We start from the raw sequence: 16,255 nt of genomic DNA, 5'->3' as shown, positions 1-16,255 counted from the left end.
TGTTTACCTTTTTAGAGATTGAGCTTTGGAACTTCAGACTGTTGAAAAACCAGTGTGAAACCAGGTGCTAATTTACAATAAAACGGTTAACAATTTTTGGGAGCAAAGGTGGTTAAATATTGCATGTAATGGGAAAAGTGGGGGAAAAAAACATGCATGTGCTGGAAAACTGAAATAAAAAACAAATGCTGGAAGTACTCATAGGTCAGAAAGTTTCTGTGATAATGTTTCAGATGGTTGAATTTACAATGGAAAGTGAAAATTCTTAAAACCTTAGAGACATGAACTCTGTTTCTCTTTCCATGGATGCTGCCTGACCTGAGTATTTCCAGCATCTTTTGTTATTTAATCTTTTTACGATAACAACTGTTGTATGCCTGAAGCATGAGATTTGTTTCTCTCTTTTTGACTTGCTGATCAGTCTGCTCCATTTTCTTAATTTCATTTCAGAGATTGAGTTTTTTTCTGTTACTTCAATGCTGACTGCAGGGAAATAAGATTGCAACCAGTATAAATAAAAGTAAAATGGCACAGAAAAATTGGCAGTGAAGCTTTTGACGGTCTCCAGCAATTCTACAATGTATACCAGAATGTGTTGAAACAAGTTTTTTTTTGTTCCAAATATAGTTGCTACAATGCGATTAGGTCTTGAAGGATTTGAAAAGTGAAAGAGCTTTTCATGATACTTGGTGGAAAAAAAGATTTTGGAATATATCAGAGAAATCTTTTAACTGATTTTTCACATGAAAGCTTGAAAGAGTGAGCTGAAGGTGTTTGAATGTTTAAAAGAATAAGTGGTAATACGTTTGCTGTAAATACTGGTGGATCTGTTGAAAAGCCTCATTAATTGGTCATGGAGAATTGATGTTTAGTTGCCAAACTTCAGGATAAAGGTGATTTTATTTTTAAAAGATGCTAGTGATCCACAAAATAAGCTTAGAAGACATTTTAAAAGACAATTAACAAATGCACTAATTGGGACTGAAGTTTAAACTTGCTTTGCGCGTCAAACCAATGATAAATAGTGTTTTTGAAAATTCAGCAAGTTTTATTCAACAGTCTGCATTTATTTGCACTTTAAGCCATGTGCAGAAGAATTCGTGGTTTAATGAGAACCACAAATTCTCATAAAAACCAGACAGAGCCTCCACTCCAAAAGCCTCCATTAACTCCTATATTACTTCAGATGCCATTTTGTAGTACTACTTCTAGCCCTAGCCTGATGCCAGATGGTGTCTATGTTCACTGTTTCTAAGGTGATAATAACATCAGTAAAATGTTGCACATTCAAAAAGGGATTTCTAATAGTTGTATATGGCTATAACCTGCGTATATGTATTTTGTTTACACTAAATATGAATGAGCTTTTTGGTGCAAATGTATTTATAAGATATCTTTATTAGATGTACATCGAAACACAGTGAAATGCATCTTTTGGTGGAGTGTTCTGGGGGCAGCCCGCAAGTGTCGCCACGCTCCTGCCACCAACATTGCATGCCCACAACTTCCTGACCTGTACATCTTTGGAATGCATGCAGCAGACACGGAGAGCATACAAGCTCTTTACAGACATTGGCCAGAATTGAACCCGGTTTGCTGGTGCTGTAATAGCATTTACACTAACCGCTACACTACCATGCCTGCCTTGAAGTAAAAGTTTTAATTTGTCATGTATTTTGTTGAATGCTTCGTGTACATCTTTGTTTATCACTAATGACTTTGCTCTGTCTATTCAGTATGATCCATGTATTTTAGACCATAACGGAGTAGAGCTATGGGCAGTTGTAGTTTTCAGTGAACCTAGCCTATTATGTGACCAGGCTGTACTTTTTAACCACAATAAGTCCTCATTACCCATAGTCTTGCGTCTGTGGAATCATGCACTTGCGAGTTTGGCCACATATTGCTGGGAGTGTTGGTGAGGATAGCACGTTCGTACATAGCCCCCTCCTATGGTGTCTGGTGAATCCTGTTTGCCGTGAGTTGGACTTCAGGTTGTCTTGCACTAGCAAGTTGTAAAATATCAATAGTAAGTGCATAGTCAAGTTTGGGAACACTTGGGGTTTGAAGTGTGGGCCATATTTCAGATGGAGCAGGGGCCTGGATTGTGGTTCCGAGTTTGCAGCTGGAGCCGCGCTTGGGAACACTAGTGGGAGGGGGTGTGGGGTGGTAGGTGGGTGAGTTTGTGGCTGGCACTGGGATTCTGAGTGGGATTCTATTTGTTTTAAAACAGTTACAGAAAAAGATAGGACTGGTCCATAAGTTAAAGTGCTAAATTGCGGCAAGGCTAATTTTGATGGCATTAGACAGGAGCTTGCAAAGGTTGATTGAGTGAGGTGGTTAGCAAGTAAAGGGACATCTGGCAAGTGGGAGGCTTTTAAAAGTAAGATGGGAAGAGTTCAGGGCCAGCATCTTCCTGTCTGAGTGAAGAGAAAGGCTGGCAGGATTAGGAAACCCTGGCTGACAAGGGATATTGTGGCTTGTCAGGGAAAAAGGAGGCATGTGTCGGGTATAGACAGCTGGAATTGAGCAACTGCCTTGAGTATTATAATGGATGTCGGAGTACACTTAAGGAAATCGGAAGGCTCCAAGGGGATGTCAGATAATTGATAGGTTCTCTTGGGATTCTCTGTATTAAGAGCAAATGGATAGCTAGGCATTGAATAGGTCCCTTTGATACTTAAAGCCAAGGGAAATGGGTGAAGTTGTAAGAATATATCTTGTCTCTATTTACCATGGAGAAAGTCATGGAAGGTAGGGAAATCAGGGAAGGGAACAGATGTCCTGAAACATATTAATGTTACGAAAGAGGTGTTGGCAGTCTTGAGGTGGATAAATCCCTGAGCCCTGATCAAGTGTATTCTAGGACGTTGTGGGAAGCAAGGAAGAAATTGCTGGGGCCTTGGCAGAGATTTTTGTATCTTCCTTAGTCACAGGTGAGCTACCCAGAGATGGAAGGGAGGCTAATGTTGTGCCTTTACTTAAGGGCAAGCCGGTGAACTACAGGTCAGTGAGCCTAACATCCGTGGTGGGCAAGTTACTGGAGGGATTCTGAGAAACAAGATCTATCTGCATATGGAAAGTTAAGGGCTGATTAGGGATACTCAGCATGACTTTGTACATGGAAAATCGTGTATCATGAATTTGACTGAGTTTTTTTTAAAGAGGTGACCAAGAAGATTGACAAGGGCAGGGCAGTAAACGTAGTCTACATGGACTTTAGCAAGGCCTTTGACTGACAAAATACCACATGGTAGGCCAGTCTGGAAGGTGAGATCACATGGCATCCTGGATGAGCTAGCCAATTGGATACAAAATTGGCTTGGTAGAAGGAGCCGGGATGCGAGTGGAGGGTTGTTTTTTAGATTGCTGTAGGGAAAGTGCTAGGTCCCCCGTTATTCATCACATCTGTTAACAATTTGGATGAGAGTATGGGTGGCATGATTATTAAGTTTGCGGATGACAGGAAAATTGTTGCTGTGAAGAAGGTTGTCTAAAGTTACAACAGGAGCTAGATCAACTGGAAAGTAGGCCAAGGAATGGCAGATGGAATTTAACTCAATGCACGTGTGAAGTAATGCATTTTGCAAAGTTAAATCAGGGCAGGACATAGTTGATCACAGGTCTCTGGGGAGTGTTGCAGAACAGAGAGACCTAGGGATACAAGTACATAGTTCCCTGAAAGTGGTAACCCAGGTCAACAATGTGCTGAAAAAGGCGTATGGCATGATTGCCTTCACTGAATGGGACATTTGAGTACAAGGGCTGGGACGTCATGATGTTGGTGAGACCGCACCTGGAATATTGTATGCACTTCTGGTCACCATACTATCAGAAAGATGTGATTAAACCAGAGAGGATGCAGAAAAGATTTACGAGGATTTGCTGGGACTCGGGCTTGAGTTTTCAGGAGAAACTGGATAAGCTGGGACTGTTTTCCCTGGAGTGAAGGAGGCCGAGGTGTGATCTTGGAGAGGTTTATAAAATTATGAGGGGCATGGGTAAGGTGAATGAAAATGATCTTTTTCCCAGGGTGGGGGAGTCTAAAACCAGAGGGCATAGGTTTAAGGTGGGAGGGGAAAGGTATAAAGGGGATATGAGGGCAGGTTTTTTCACACAGGGTGGTAGGTATATGGAGCGAGCTGCCAGAGGAAGTGGTGGAGGTGGATATAGTTACGATGTTTGGACAAGTTCATGGTTGGGAAAGATTTAGAGGGATATGGGCCCAATGCAGGCAAATGGGACGAGCTCAGGAAAGTACCTTGGTCACCGTGGAGAAGTTGGGCCGAAGGGCCTGTTTCCATGCTCTGAGTGCTTGAATATTTTAGCTTATTAACTGGGTTGACTGCTGTATGCTTTGGTGGTACAAGTGATTTTATTTGGTATTGCCGGGAAGTTTGTGCCTCATCTCTCAATAACTAAAATTTAGTTTGGTTTGTCCTGGATCCTGGTTTATCAAATTGGTGTGAAAGAACCCTCGTGTCATTATAGAACAGACAGAAGTTTGCCATGGAAGTTTTTGTTTTGCTCATCCTGCAATGTGCATTTGAGTTTGTTCAGTGTTGGAATTAATGGGGTAGACAGTCCACCAAGGCTTTAGTGGAAGAATATTTATAATTTTGGAAAACAGTTTGGCATGTTGTATTGGATAATATCGTTAGACTGATGTCATTGTTCTATTGTATGTTTTCTTGTGCAAAGAGCTGTTGTGGAGTATGACTTGTGGGACTGTTTTGTATGACTTGTTTATTCCGTTTGGCCTCTGTGTTTCCTAAAATCTGCCATTATATGGGAGGTGGCTGAGATTTCTTCAGTGTTGTGACCGGTTGTATCAACAGGAGTAAGCGTTTGTGGCTTCTGAGGCAGTTGCTACCATTTGTCTTGACAATTAACCTCTAATTTGTTAGTGTTTGTGTATCTGTTAATTACTGGTTTTCCTAGTTCAATCTAATGATCACGGAAGTTGTTGAGAATACCAAAAGTATGTGGATCTTGAGATGCATTGAAATTAAAAGGAGCCTGTGGCCTTCAAGACTCCATGACCCTTAAAATAACGGAGACAAAGTACTGATATATCTTTGTGTAGCTGATTACTTTTTCCCCACCTCCATTTTCTCGTTTGTGCCGCTTTAGACTTGCCACATCTTGTTTCCAAAACTAACCAGAGTAGAGCATGATCCTAGCTGACATTTGTACTCCAGAGCTCAAGTGTCTTGTCCTGGAATATGTTGAGAGCTTTTAAGAGTTACCTACAGATTATTAGTGGCACAGTCAACCAGTATGCAAGCAATTCTGTACCCTTGAGGGACTGTGAAGTGATCTATGATGTCATGAGGAAGCTGCTGTGACAGTTCAGTGAGTTTTATGATGTCATAAACAACTGGGCTTTTCACTCCAGAATAAGAATTGTGCAAGTTAGGAAATCCATGAGGATGTTTTTGAGTTTCATGTTCTCACCTGAAATTGAAAGATGGGGCTAGGTTAAAAAGAATATCTGCATTCATCTAAGTTGTGCACTTGTTTGAGTTGGCATGCTTAATCTGTAAGCAAAGGCATAGTTTTTGTGCTTGGTAAACTGGACAGTGCTGAAGTTAAAAGTAAACTAGGTAAGAAGTAAGATAATTAGTACATAGTTGAAAAGCAACTTGCTATATTTAAAAAATAAAATTCCTGGTGCATAGTAATTCATGTTCATCTTTTCAAGTTGCACAAACAGTTTTCCACAGTTCTCAAGGCAGAATTTGCCCACTGTCGTTATTTAAGCTTGTAACTAATTAGGAGCAAGGAAAGGGCCTTGTACCAGTTAAGTGGTTCTTTTGCAGAAGTCAGTCTCGCCTGTCTATTCTGTCAGACTGTTGCCCCAATTATATACTTCCAATAGCTTTCCTGATTTGTTCAAAATTCTTGTTGCCCATCTGCCCTCTTGTTTAGTGCTTCAAATGTTCAACTAGTGTTCCCTGGTGTTTGCTACCTTTATTGTATAAATGTATTATTGTTGTGGGAAAAGTACTGATGGGTTATTGTGTTTTTTTTATTATAGTTCCCTTTTTGGTTGTATTTCATTACTAGCTTGCACTGTGCATGGAGGAGCACAGCATGGTCAGCTTGTTGTCACAGGCCTGCATGCTGTCTGAGTTCTGCAACTTCAACATGCAAAGGGCAGACAATCCTGATTTGTGCACAAGTTATTTGTCTTCAGATATTGTGGATCTGAAGAATTGCCTTTGCTTTTGTTCCATTCATAATTAAGTCCCAATTCAGAACATCAAAATGTGTAGACATATGCTGAAAATACTTGGGCCTGCAGAGTCTCTATACTATGCTGCCATGTGTGCAACAAAAACACTGGTTCAGTAGTTTGGTGTGTAATTGAACTTTTGGGAAATGGCAAGTTGTGGGTGACCCAGGGAACTGAGAGTAGTGTTGATATTTTGCTATCTATTCAGTTTAGTAGGAGAAAGGTCAGGAAGAAACTAAAGAGATAGTCCATGAAGCAGTTCAGATGTTGCTATAGGAAAGTGCTGAATGGGGGATATTTAATGTACTGTCCAGAAGCTGTTCTAATCATATTTCTGGTATTACTTTTGTCTGTTGACATAAAAGAAAAAAAATATTGCTAAACATGACCAATGTACACCCAGTGTTGTTCAAAAATTCTTCAGGCAAGTGCTGCCTGTGTCCTGTTGCAAGTTGATATCTCACCACAATTGTGTTGGCTCATGTTGAATCCAAACTAACATTTGTCTCTCAGCAGTTGGTAAAGGAACCACCTCAGAGCTCGGCAATTAGTGCTGAGAAACGCTAGCTTTTTCCAGTTTGATACCTTAATGGTGCAGTGTAGCAACTGATGGCTGACAGTGAGCTGTTAATCGATGAAATATTGATGGGACATACCTAAAGCAAAATAAACAATAGATGTTGGAAATCTGAGATAAAATCACGGGAAATGCTAGAAACACTCAGCAAGTTGGGCATCGTCTATGGAGAGCAAAACAGCGTTTCAGGTTGATGACCTTTAATGAGAACAGATGGAAAATTATTGTCCAAAAAACATTAATTCTGTTTCACTGTTCCCACATGCTGCCTGATCTGAGTATTTCTTGTTTTATTTTGATGATGCAAAAGAACAAAATTTTCGCCATTAACAATGGCAGAAATGCTGCAATTCACTGCTGTTAAGTTCCTGGCAGAAATTTATGCTTAGAACTTTATAAGTTGGTGAGCGTGATCACAGTGATGTAGGTGAGAATGTAATGCAGGTGGTGATGTAAAGGCGAAAGCAATGGTTTCCATGTAACTGATACTGGTGTAATTTCTTGCAGAAGTTGCAATTTCTGGATCTGATTTTTTTTCTTCTATCTTACAAGTAAAATCTGGATAGAAATGTTGGGTAGATGTGGATACTAGAAGATATTGGGTAGAAATGCTGGAGTAGTTATACATATGGGCTAGCTGAAATGTTCTTGTGTTTTTTTGATCCAGTATATTCACTGGGAATGTGTAGGTTTTCTTTCGAACGTAGGGCGACAATTTACAAACTGCTAAAAGTTTTGTTTAATAACATTAAGGATTAAAAATGAGTTGTGAAGTAGTGGTCTCAATTCTTGGTTTATGCTCAGTTTCATACAGTTTATATATTCATTTTCAGCATCTGGGCATTGCTGGTAGGGCCAGCGTTTATTGTCCATCCCTGACTGACCTTGAGAAGGTGGTGGTGAGCCACTGTTTTGAACTGCTGCAGTTATTCTGGTGAAGGTGCTCTCACACCTTGGTTAGGGTTTTCCAGGACTCAGACCCAGCAAGAATGAAGGACCGATGATAAATTTCCAGGTCAGGAAGTTGTATGACTTGGAGGGGAACCTCCAGGTTGTGAAATTGTCATTCAACTGCTGGCTTTGGTGGTAGGGGTCATGGGTCAGCAGGTCAGGCTGCAACTGTGGAGAGAGAAACACAGTTAACGCTTTGGGTCAGTTAGGGGACAGGGTGTAAGAGATCCCAATTCTGATTTAAAGGTTATCAACTTAGAACATTAACTAAACTGTTTTTCTCTCCAGCAGTGCTGCTTAACCGGCTGTGTATTTCCAGCATTTTCTGGATCTTTTTAGAATTCCAAGAACAATGTACTTGATGGAATAGACTATTCTTCTTCATGCCATAGAACGTGTAACAGACCACTTTGTTGTTCTGCACTACATTGTCTTTGGTTGCGTACTTGTAGCCGTGATCTGTTTCTCCGTTCATGACCTAGTATTATCGAGACTTGTTTGCATGTATTGTTTCACTGTCTGGGAATATTTAGCCAACTTGTGTAAACTGAAGCCTTGTCATATAAACAGGCTGAGGCTCCCTGATCAACAAGTGGTTAATCCTCTTCTGGTGGTGACAGTCTTGACTTAGGAAATGTACAGCAAATAGAGTGAAGCTTTATCACCAGTGAAGAGCATTGATGAAGAGTGACCAGTGGGGGGGTTTGGGGGATGTATAATGGGAGAGAGCATAAACAAAATGCAAATCCCTTGGTTACAATTTAAATACAAGGAGGAATTATGGCAAATGAGAAACTGCTGACGGATCAAAGAGATTTTTCTGTTTTCTAAGGGTAGTGGAGGAGAATAAAGAGTGTTACGACAGTGAGAAACAATACCAATAAAAGAGCAGGTAGTATAGAAATTAAAAGAGAAAAACCAGGCAATCCAGTGGATATGAGTGCCTGCTTCTCAGGGTTTTAGTTGGATATACTGGTGATTGTCCAAAATTCTCTGGAGTCTGGTACTGCCACAGCAGGTTGGAAGGTAGCAAATACAACACTAAAGGAAGAAAGTAGGGAATTATGACCAAGCCTGACCTCTTATTTGCAAAATGCTGGAATCCATTAATGTAGTAGAAAATGGGGCATGTGGAAAATTAAAAGTTTTGACTTGGATAATGTACACCATGTTTGTTGATTAAGCTAGGTAGGAAAATGATATGTGAGGAAGACGTAAAGAAAAATAGAATAGCAAGATGTTGGTTGGTTTATAATACAGATCCTCCCTAGGTTACAGCAGGGTCCCATTCCTGTGAACTTTTTGCAACCTGGACAGATCGCGAGCAGGAAATGTGGCCGCAAACCTTGTCCCCCGGCAGTCGAAGATGCCTGCAGCCCCACAGCAGCTGATGAATCCATTCCGCCAGTCTCCCAGACACTTTTTTTGTTTGTATGGCCGTTCATGACCTGGGGAAGGACCTGTATGGGAGATAAAGTGAAGTGATGCATTTTAGTAGGAATCTTAGAGCAGTATTTTTAAAACTGAAACTAGTAAATGTTGGGGAGCATGGAGCATCTTTGTATGCTTGTTTATGAGACTGAAATTTAACATGCAGGTCAGTGCATAATTAGGAAGGAAAGCTGAGAGCTGGAAGACAATGGAAGGACAAGTCTTATTGAGATCGTTCAAGGCTTTGGTAAGAGCTCACTTGGGGAAAACATTGATTCGTTAGATTTCATCTCTGAGGTTAGGGGATTGCCTTGTGAGGAAAGATTCAAGTAGGCCTATACCCACTGGAATTCAGAAGAATGAGAGATGATCTCACTGAGACAAATGAGTGCTCACGTTGGCTGGGCTGCTGTCTCCTTCAGCTGGACACACGAGAAACATGAAGTAGAAGCAGGAGTAGGCCACGTAACTCCCTCACTTGGTCTGCCGTTTAATAACAAAGCTGATCTCACCTTGGTCTTGCCTATTCCTTCTATTCCCTGCCTATTCCTCTAGAGAGCACAAATCTTTCCACCTCAACTGTCAATATATCAGTGATTTGGCTTCCTCCAGTTCTGAAAGGCAGAAAATGCCAAAAATTTGTGATACCTGGAAGAAATTCCTCACTTCACTCTGAAATGAGTAGTTACTTATTCTGAAACTTTATCCCCTGGTTCTAGGTTTCCCCATAAGGGAGACACTGAGACAATTTTCCCTCGTCAAGCCTGCTGAAAATCTTAGATTTTAGTAAGATCTCCACTTATTCTTCTAAACTCCAATGAGTACGGATAGGCGCAAGCTTTCCTTGTAAGGGAACCCACTCATCCCAGGTGTGGAACTTGAGGTATAAGCACAGGATGATATGCTGGCCATTTAAGATGAGAAATTTCCTGCAAAGAGCTTTGAATGCTTACTCATTGAGTATTTAAGGGAATAGGGTGGAAAAGTGGAAGAAGAATAGTCATGATATTGTGTAAGCAGGCTCGAGCTGTATGGCCTACTTTCTCTGATAGTGTTCTTGGAGTTAAACTGAGAGGGTGAGAATGTTGAAGTTTGGATATTGATAATATGCAGTGAAAGAGTAACAATTATCTCTATATAAGGAGAACTCCATTTATATCGTCCCTCTTTCAACACAAGGACAAGCCAAAGTGCATTGCAAACAATTTAAGTACAGGAAGTCCCGGACTTACAAACGCCCGTACTTATGAACGGCGGGAAGAAGGCGCGGAATTGGGTGCAGAACGGTTTGCCTGTCAGTGTTGACTTTTTCCAGGTGATGGAGGTGGCGAACAGCTGGATCGTGGATTTCATGTGTTACAGTCTGTACCGCTATTTTGGGGCAGGGATGTTCAAGGAGTTCCGAATGATGAGGGATGCCATGAATGGTCACCAGCCTCCTCTCCATAGAACCATACAGCACAAAACAGGCCCTTCGGCCCACCGTGTCGTGCCGTCCATCAGACCACCCTCACACTACCTAACCCCTTCCTCCTGCATATCCCTCTATCTCACGTTCCTCCATATGCCTATCCAACAAGCTCTTGAACCTGTTCAATGTATCTGCCTCTACCACCACCCCAGGCAGTGCATTCCATGCACCAACCACTCTTTGGGTGAAAAACCTCCCTCTGACATCTCCCCTGAACCTCCCACCCATAACCTTAAAGCCATGACCTCTCGTCTTGAGCATTGGTGCCCTGGGAAGGAGGCGCTGACTGTCTACTCTATCTATTCCTCTCAATATTTTATATACCTCTATCATGTCTCCTCTCATCCTCCTCCTTTCCAGTGAATAAAGCCCTAGCACCTTAAGCCTCTCCTCATATTCAATACCCTCCAATCCAGGCAGCATCCTGGTAAATCTCCTCTGCGCCCTCTCCAATGCCTCCACATCCTTCCTATAATGAGGCGACCAGAACTGAACACAGTACTCTAAATGTGGCCTAACTAGAGTTTTGTAAAGCTGCATCATAACCTCGCAGCTCTTAAACTCAATCCCGCGACTTATGAAAGCCAACATCCCATTGGCCTTCTTAACTGCTCTTTCCACCTGTGAGGCAACTTTCAATGAACTGTGAATATGAACCCCCAGATCCCTCTGCTCCTCCACACTGCCAAGTACCGTGCCGTTTACCCTGTACTCTGCCCTGGAGTTTGTCCTTCCAAAGTGTACCACCTCACACTTCTCCAGATTGAACTCCATCTGCCACTTGTCAGCCCAGCTCTGCATCCTATCAATATCCCTCTGTAAGCTCCGACAGCCCTCCACACTATCCACAACACCGCCGATCTTAGTGTCGTCCGCAAACTTACTAACCCAGCCCTCCACCCCCTCTTCTAAGTCATCTATAAATATCACAGAACCGATCCCTGCGGGACACCACTAGTCACTGCCTTCCAATCCGAGGGCACTCCTTCCACCACAACCCTCTGCTTTCTACATGCAAGCCAATTCCTAATCCACACAGCCAAGCTTCCTTGGATCCCTCGGCCTCTGACCTTCTGAAGAAGCCTACCATGAGGAACCTTATCAAATGCCTTACTAAAATCCATGTAAACCACATCCACCACACTGCCCTCATCAATCTTCCTGGTCACCTCCTCAAAGAACTCTATCAGGCTTGTGAGGCAAGATCTTCCCTTCACAAAGCCATGCTGGCTGTCCCTAATCAGTCCATGATTCTCTAGGTGTTCATAAATCCTATCCCTTAGAATCCTTTCTAACAGCTTCCCACCACAGACGTGAGACTCACCGGTCTATAATTCCCTGGCCTATCCCTATTACCTTTTTTGAACAAGGGGACCACATTCGCAATCCTCCAATCCTCCGGCACCACCCCCGTAGACAACGAGGACTCAAAGATCCTTACCAGCGGTTCAGCAATCTCCTCCCTAGCCTCTCGAAGCAGCCTGGGGAAAATTCCGTCAGGCCCCGGAGATTTATCTGTCTTAATATTATTTAACAACTTCAACACATCCTCTCTCTTGATATCAACAACCTCAAGAACATTACCCCTACCACATTACTCTCCCGCTGCCCTCACCCACCATATCTATCTCTATCTCTCTCTCCCTCTGTATCTATCTATCCAGCACTCGCTCTCCCCCGACAGGTCGTCCCCAGGTAATGACCGAGGTCCGTTTCTACAGATGTCCTTAAGTTGATTTTGTCCGTCAGTCAGAAAATACACAAAATTCAATCTGTGGTAACTGTACCTCCACAGTACTGTAATGAATGACACTAAACACACAAGACTGATGACAGTCTTCACATGTCCTGGTGATAACAAATTATGCTGTATTTTTAGATTGCTTCACATTATGTGTGGAATTATAATGAAACTGGAATCAAAATTCCATTTGGATCTTAATATATAGCAATAAATAACTGAAGCTTGTAGTGATTTAGGACTAATTGACGCTAGATGTGAACTGTACGTAACTGTTCCGACTTACAAATTCACCTTACAAACAGATTCAAAAACTGAACTCGTTTGTAATCCAAGGACTTCCTGTATTTCTGAAATTGCTATCATAAAGAGATGGGGCTGTCAATTGTGTACAGCAAGGTCCCTTAAAAATAGCGATATGAGAGGATAGTGATATGAGTTGAAGATTTATGTGACATCCTTAATGTAGAAATCATTCAAAAAAGCTTTTCTTTTCTTTCTTCTTTCTTTCTTTCAATCTTTATTAGTTTTCGAATTTAATACAGATTAATATATATCAGTGTTTGTGCATGTAATACAAAGAGATCAGGAGAACAATCATGGCATAGATAATCATAAAGAACAATAAAATATAAAAAAAATCTGTAGATCCAATGATCTCTTAGTAAATGAATATAATATAAAAGAAAGGAAGGAAAAAGATTTATTATATAAATTAAAAAAAAGAGAAAAAAAATCCCCAAATCAATAAGAAAAATTATAAACAATATATCAAACTAAACAGAAAAATTTCAAACAAAAAACAAACAAAAAAAAGAAAAATAAAGACTGGACTAACATTTCTCAGTAGAAACAGCAATATTATGTTGTCAACTCTGTTCTAAGTTGGTAAGTTGTTGAAAGGGGATCTATATCATGTGAAAATATTGAATAAATGGACTCCAAATATCTTCAAATTTAAGCGAAGGATCAACAGTACCACTCCTAATTTTTTCCAAGTTTAAACATGATATAGTTTGAGAGAACCGTTGAAAAGTAGTTGGGGGTATTGGATCCTTCCATTCAAGCAAAATGGATCGTTTGGCCATTAATGTAACAAAGGCAATCATACGGTTGGCGGAAGCAGATAAATGGCCAAAGAAAAAGCTTTATTTGCAAGAGAGTAAAGGAAATGATTGCAGTAGTTGAACTGTTGCTCAATTAAAAATAATTATTGAGTCAACTTTAAGTTCCTCAACTTTTAAATACCTTACTCTAGACGTAGACATAAAACAATACAGTGTAGGAACAGGCCCTATATCTCTCATAATTTTAAATACTTGTATCAGGTTGCCTCTCAGCTTCTGATGCTCTGGAGAAAACAATACAACGGTCCAATTTCTCCTTGTAGCTAATGCTCTCTAATCCAGGCAACACCCTGGTGAATCTTTTTTGCATCCTCTCCAAAGCCTCCACATTCTTCCTGTAATGTGGTGACCAGAACTGCACACAGTACTCCAAATGTGGTCTAACTAAAGTTTAATGCAGCTGCAACATGACTTTCTGACTTCTATGCTCAGTGCCCTGACTGATGAAGGCGAGCATGCCGTATACCTTCTTTACCACCTGATCCACTTGTGTTGCTACCTTCAGGGAATTATGGACTTGCACCCCAAGAGCCCCCCGTACATCAATGCTGCCATTTACTGTATACTTCCCTATCGCATTTGACCTCCAAAATACAACATATCACTCTTGTCCAGATTAAACTGCCATTTTCTCTACCCAAATTTACAGCTGATCTATAGAGTGCTGTATCATTTGACAACCTTCCTTACTATCCATAACTATAGCTTTTGTGTCATCTACAGACTTGCTAATCAGATCACTTGTATTTTCATCCACTCAAGGTCCCTGCACTGATCCTTCAGGAACACCACTGGTCACAGACTTCCAGTCAGAGAAACACACTTCCACCACTACTCACTGTCTTCTATGACGTAGCCAATTTTGAATCTAGTTTACCAACTCACCATGGATCCCATGTGACTTAATCTTCTAGACCAGCCTGCTGTGAGAGACCTTGTACGATGTACCTTGACTAAAGTCCATGTAGATGGCTTGCATTGCCCTACCCTCTGTTTCAATAATGTTTTCATTATTTTGAATCTCTCGGCTTGTTCTGGACACTTCAGATGTTTTCTGTCTGGCTTTTTTAAGCAAAGAAATGTGAAGATGTTTCCCCCATTTTTAAGGCTATTCCTGCGCCAGTCTTTTTATCTCAAGTTAGTGGTTTATTGTGGGCATCCAACCTACCACTCTTCCTGGACTTCCAAGCAATGCATTATTCCCGGGGCAGTTCTCTGGGTAGAATGCATCATTGTTAAAAAGATCTTTTTTTAAAAATTTTGCTACATTTTGTTTGATTCTATATTATGCCTGCATGTGACTGTGTGTTTTCTATCATTGTCTATCTTGCTGTATACACAAGTGTAAATTGCCTTGGATTGAAAATATGACCAGCCGAAGATGAGAAAAGGTCATTCAGCTCTCCCCACTGGACTGATGGAGGGGATCATCAGAAATATTGTTTGCTGTGTCACTTCTGATCACAAATAGATATGCATTCTGTTAATTTGCCTCAGGTGCCATGTTCTCTAAAGTATTTCCATTTAGTTGAACAGTACTAGGCATACAATTCTTGTCCTAGCCAGTATGGATTCATTAGTTTCTTGCAAGGCAACATGTGACTATGCTTCAAAGGTATTTCATTGACTGCATTGTGCTCAAGGATGTCTGGAGATGGAGAAAAATATTGAATAAATGGAAATTCCTAATAAGCCAATATCAACATTCTCTTATCACTGACCAGCTGAATCCAGTTAATCATTATTTCTTGTGTTTTGAATATTCTTAGCGTTCACCATAAAAGCTTTGATTTCCAGGTGGCACTTGATGAGAGAGGATTTTAATGGACATTTGTGCATCCATTGTTAGGTGAAACCAGAAATCAGCCCTTACTGCTTTGATGCATTAGTTGTTGCTTTATATACTATTTAAGCTAGCAGCTCCAATATTAGGAATACATGCTTGATGTGTGTTGCTGACTTTCATGTCTTGGGAATGAAGTGGGGAGGCAACATGCAGAGGCTATCTCCCAGCAAATGAGCAAAGACAAGAATTTCAGTTGTTCAAAGCTTGAGTACAGAGGCCTGATAGCAGATCAGCTACCTGCATGGATGATTATGGGGAGGAAGGCTTTCTTTACTGTCCAAATGTAAGTTTGTGACTTTGGATTGTGTGGAATCTTTCCTGGATGGTGATAAATACTGAAAGGATACTTTTTCCTCGGTGGAAATGTACTTTTCCAACTAATTTATTGTAGTTAAGGAAATAACTTGGTGTAGCGCATTTTTGAATCCTATGTTGTACAGCAGTTGTATTACTTTTGACTGAATGTGCCATTGTATTTCAAAAGATTGGCCTATTATAGTGTCTTGTGCATAAAGTCGATGTTTTGGCTCTCATTCTTTTCAATGTCATTTTGTTCAGGTACGGTCCATGGATGAACTGAACCATGACTTCCAAGCACTGGCATTAGAAGGGCGCAGCATGGGAGAGGTGAGTTTGTATTAAAAATGGACAATGGGAAGTGATGATGTGTTGATATATTCACTCAAGCCTTTTTGTTTTGAATGCATTCTATTCAGTTCTCAATCTTGAAACAGTACTGTCCTCAGAAACTATTTTGATTAATTCTGATTTTTTTTCCTTTTGTAAACTGATATTGCAGTCAGAAATTGATGTTCGTTACATGGATTAGCTTGTAATTTGTGACTTGTACATTTGATTTTCTGCTACACTATT

General features: G+C 40.8%; 1 protein-coding gene across 7 annotated transcripts in view; it reads left to right on the top strand.

Annotated features, from left to right (window-relative positions):
- The window catches only part of pum1 (pumilio RNA-binding family member 1), a 115,953-nt gene that overhangs the window by 50,192 nt on the left and 49,506 nt on the right, over nt 1-16,255 (top strand). For all 7 annotated transcript variants that reach the window (XM_052036119.1, XM_052036115.1, XM_052036120.1 and 4 more), the window contains one exon: nt 15,941-16,009. In XM_052036119.1, coding sequence (XP_051892079.1) covers nt 15,941-16,009 — 69 coding nt within the window. The remainder of the gene's footprint in view (nt 1-15,940; nt 16,010-16,255) is intronic.

Source organism: Pristis pectinata, chromosome 22 (assembly GCF_009764475.1).
Source record: "Pristis pectinata isolate sPriPec2 chromosome 22, sPriPec2.1.pri, whole genome shotgun sequence".
NCBI classification, from domain to species: domain Eukaryota; kingdom Metazoa; phylum Chordata; class Chondrichthyes; order Rhinopristiformes; family Pristidae; genus Pristis; species Pristis pectinata.
Note: the sequence above shows the minus strand (reverse complement) of the source record. Positions and strands in the feature narration are given on the sequence as shown.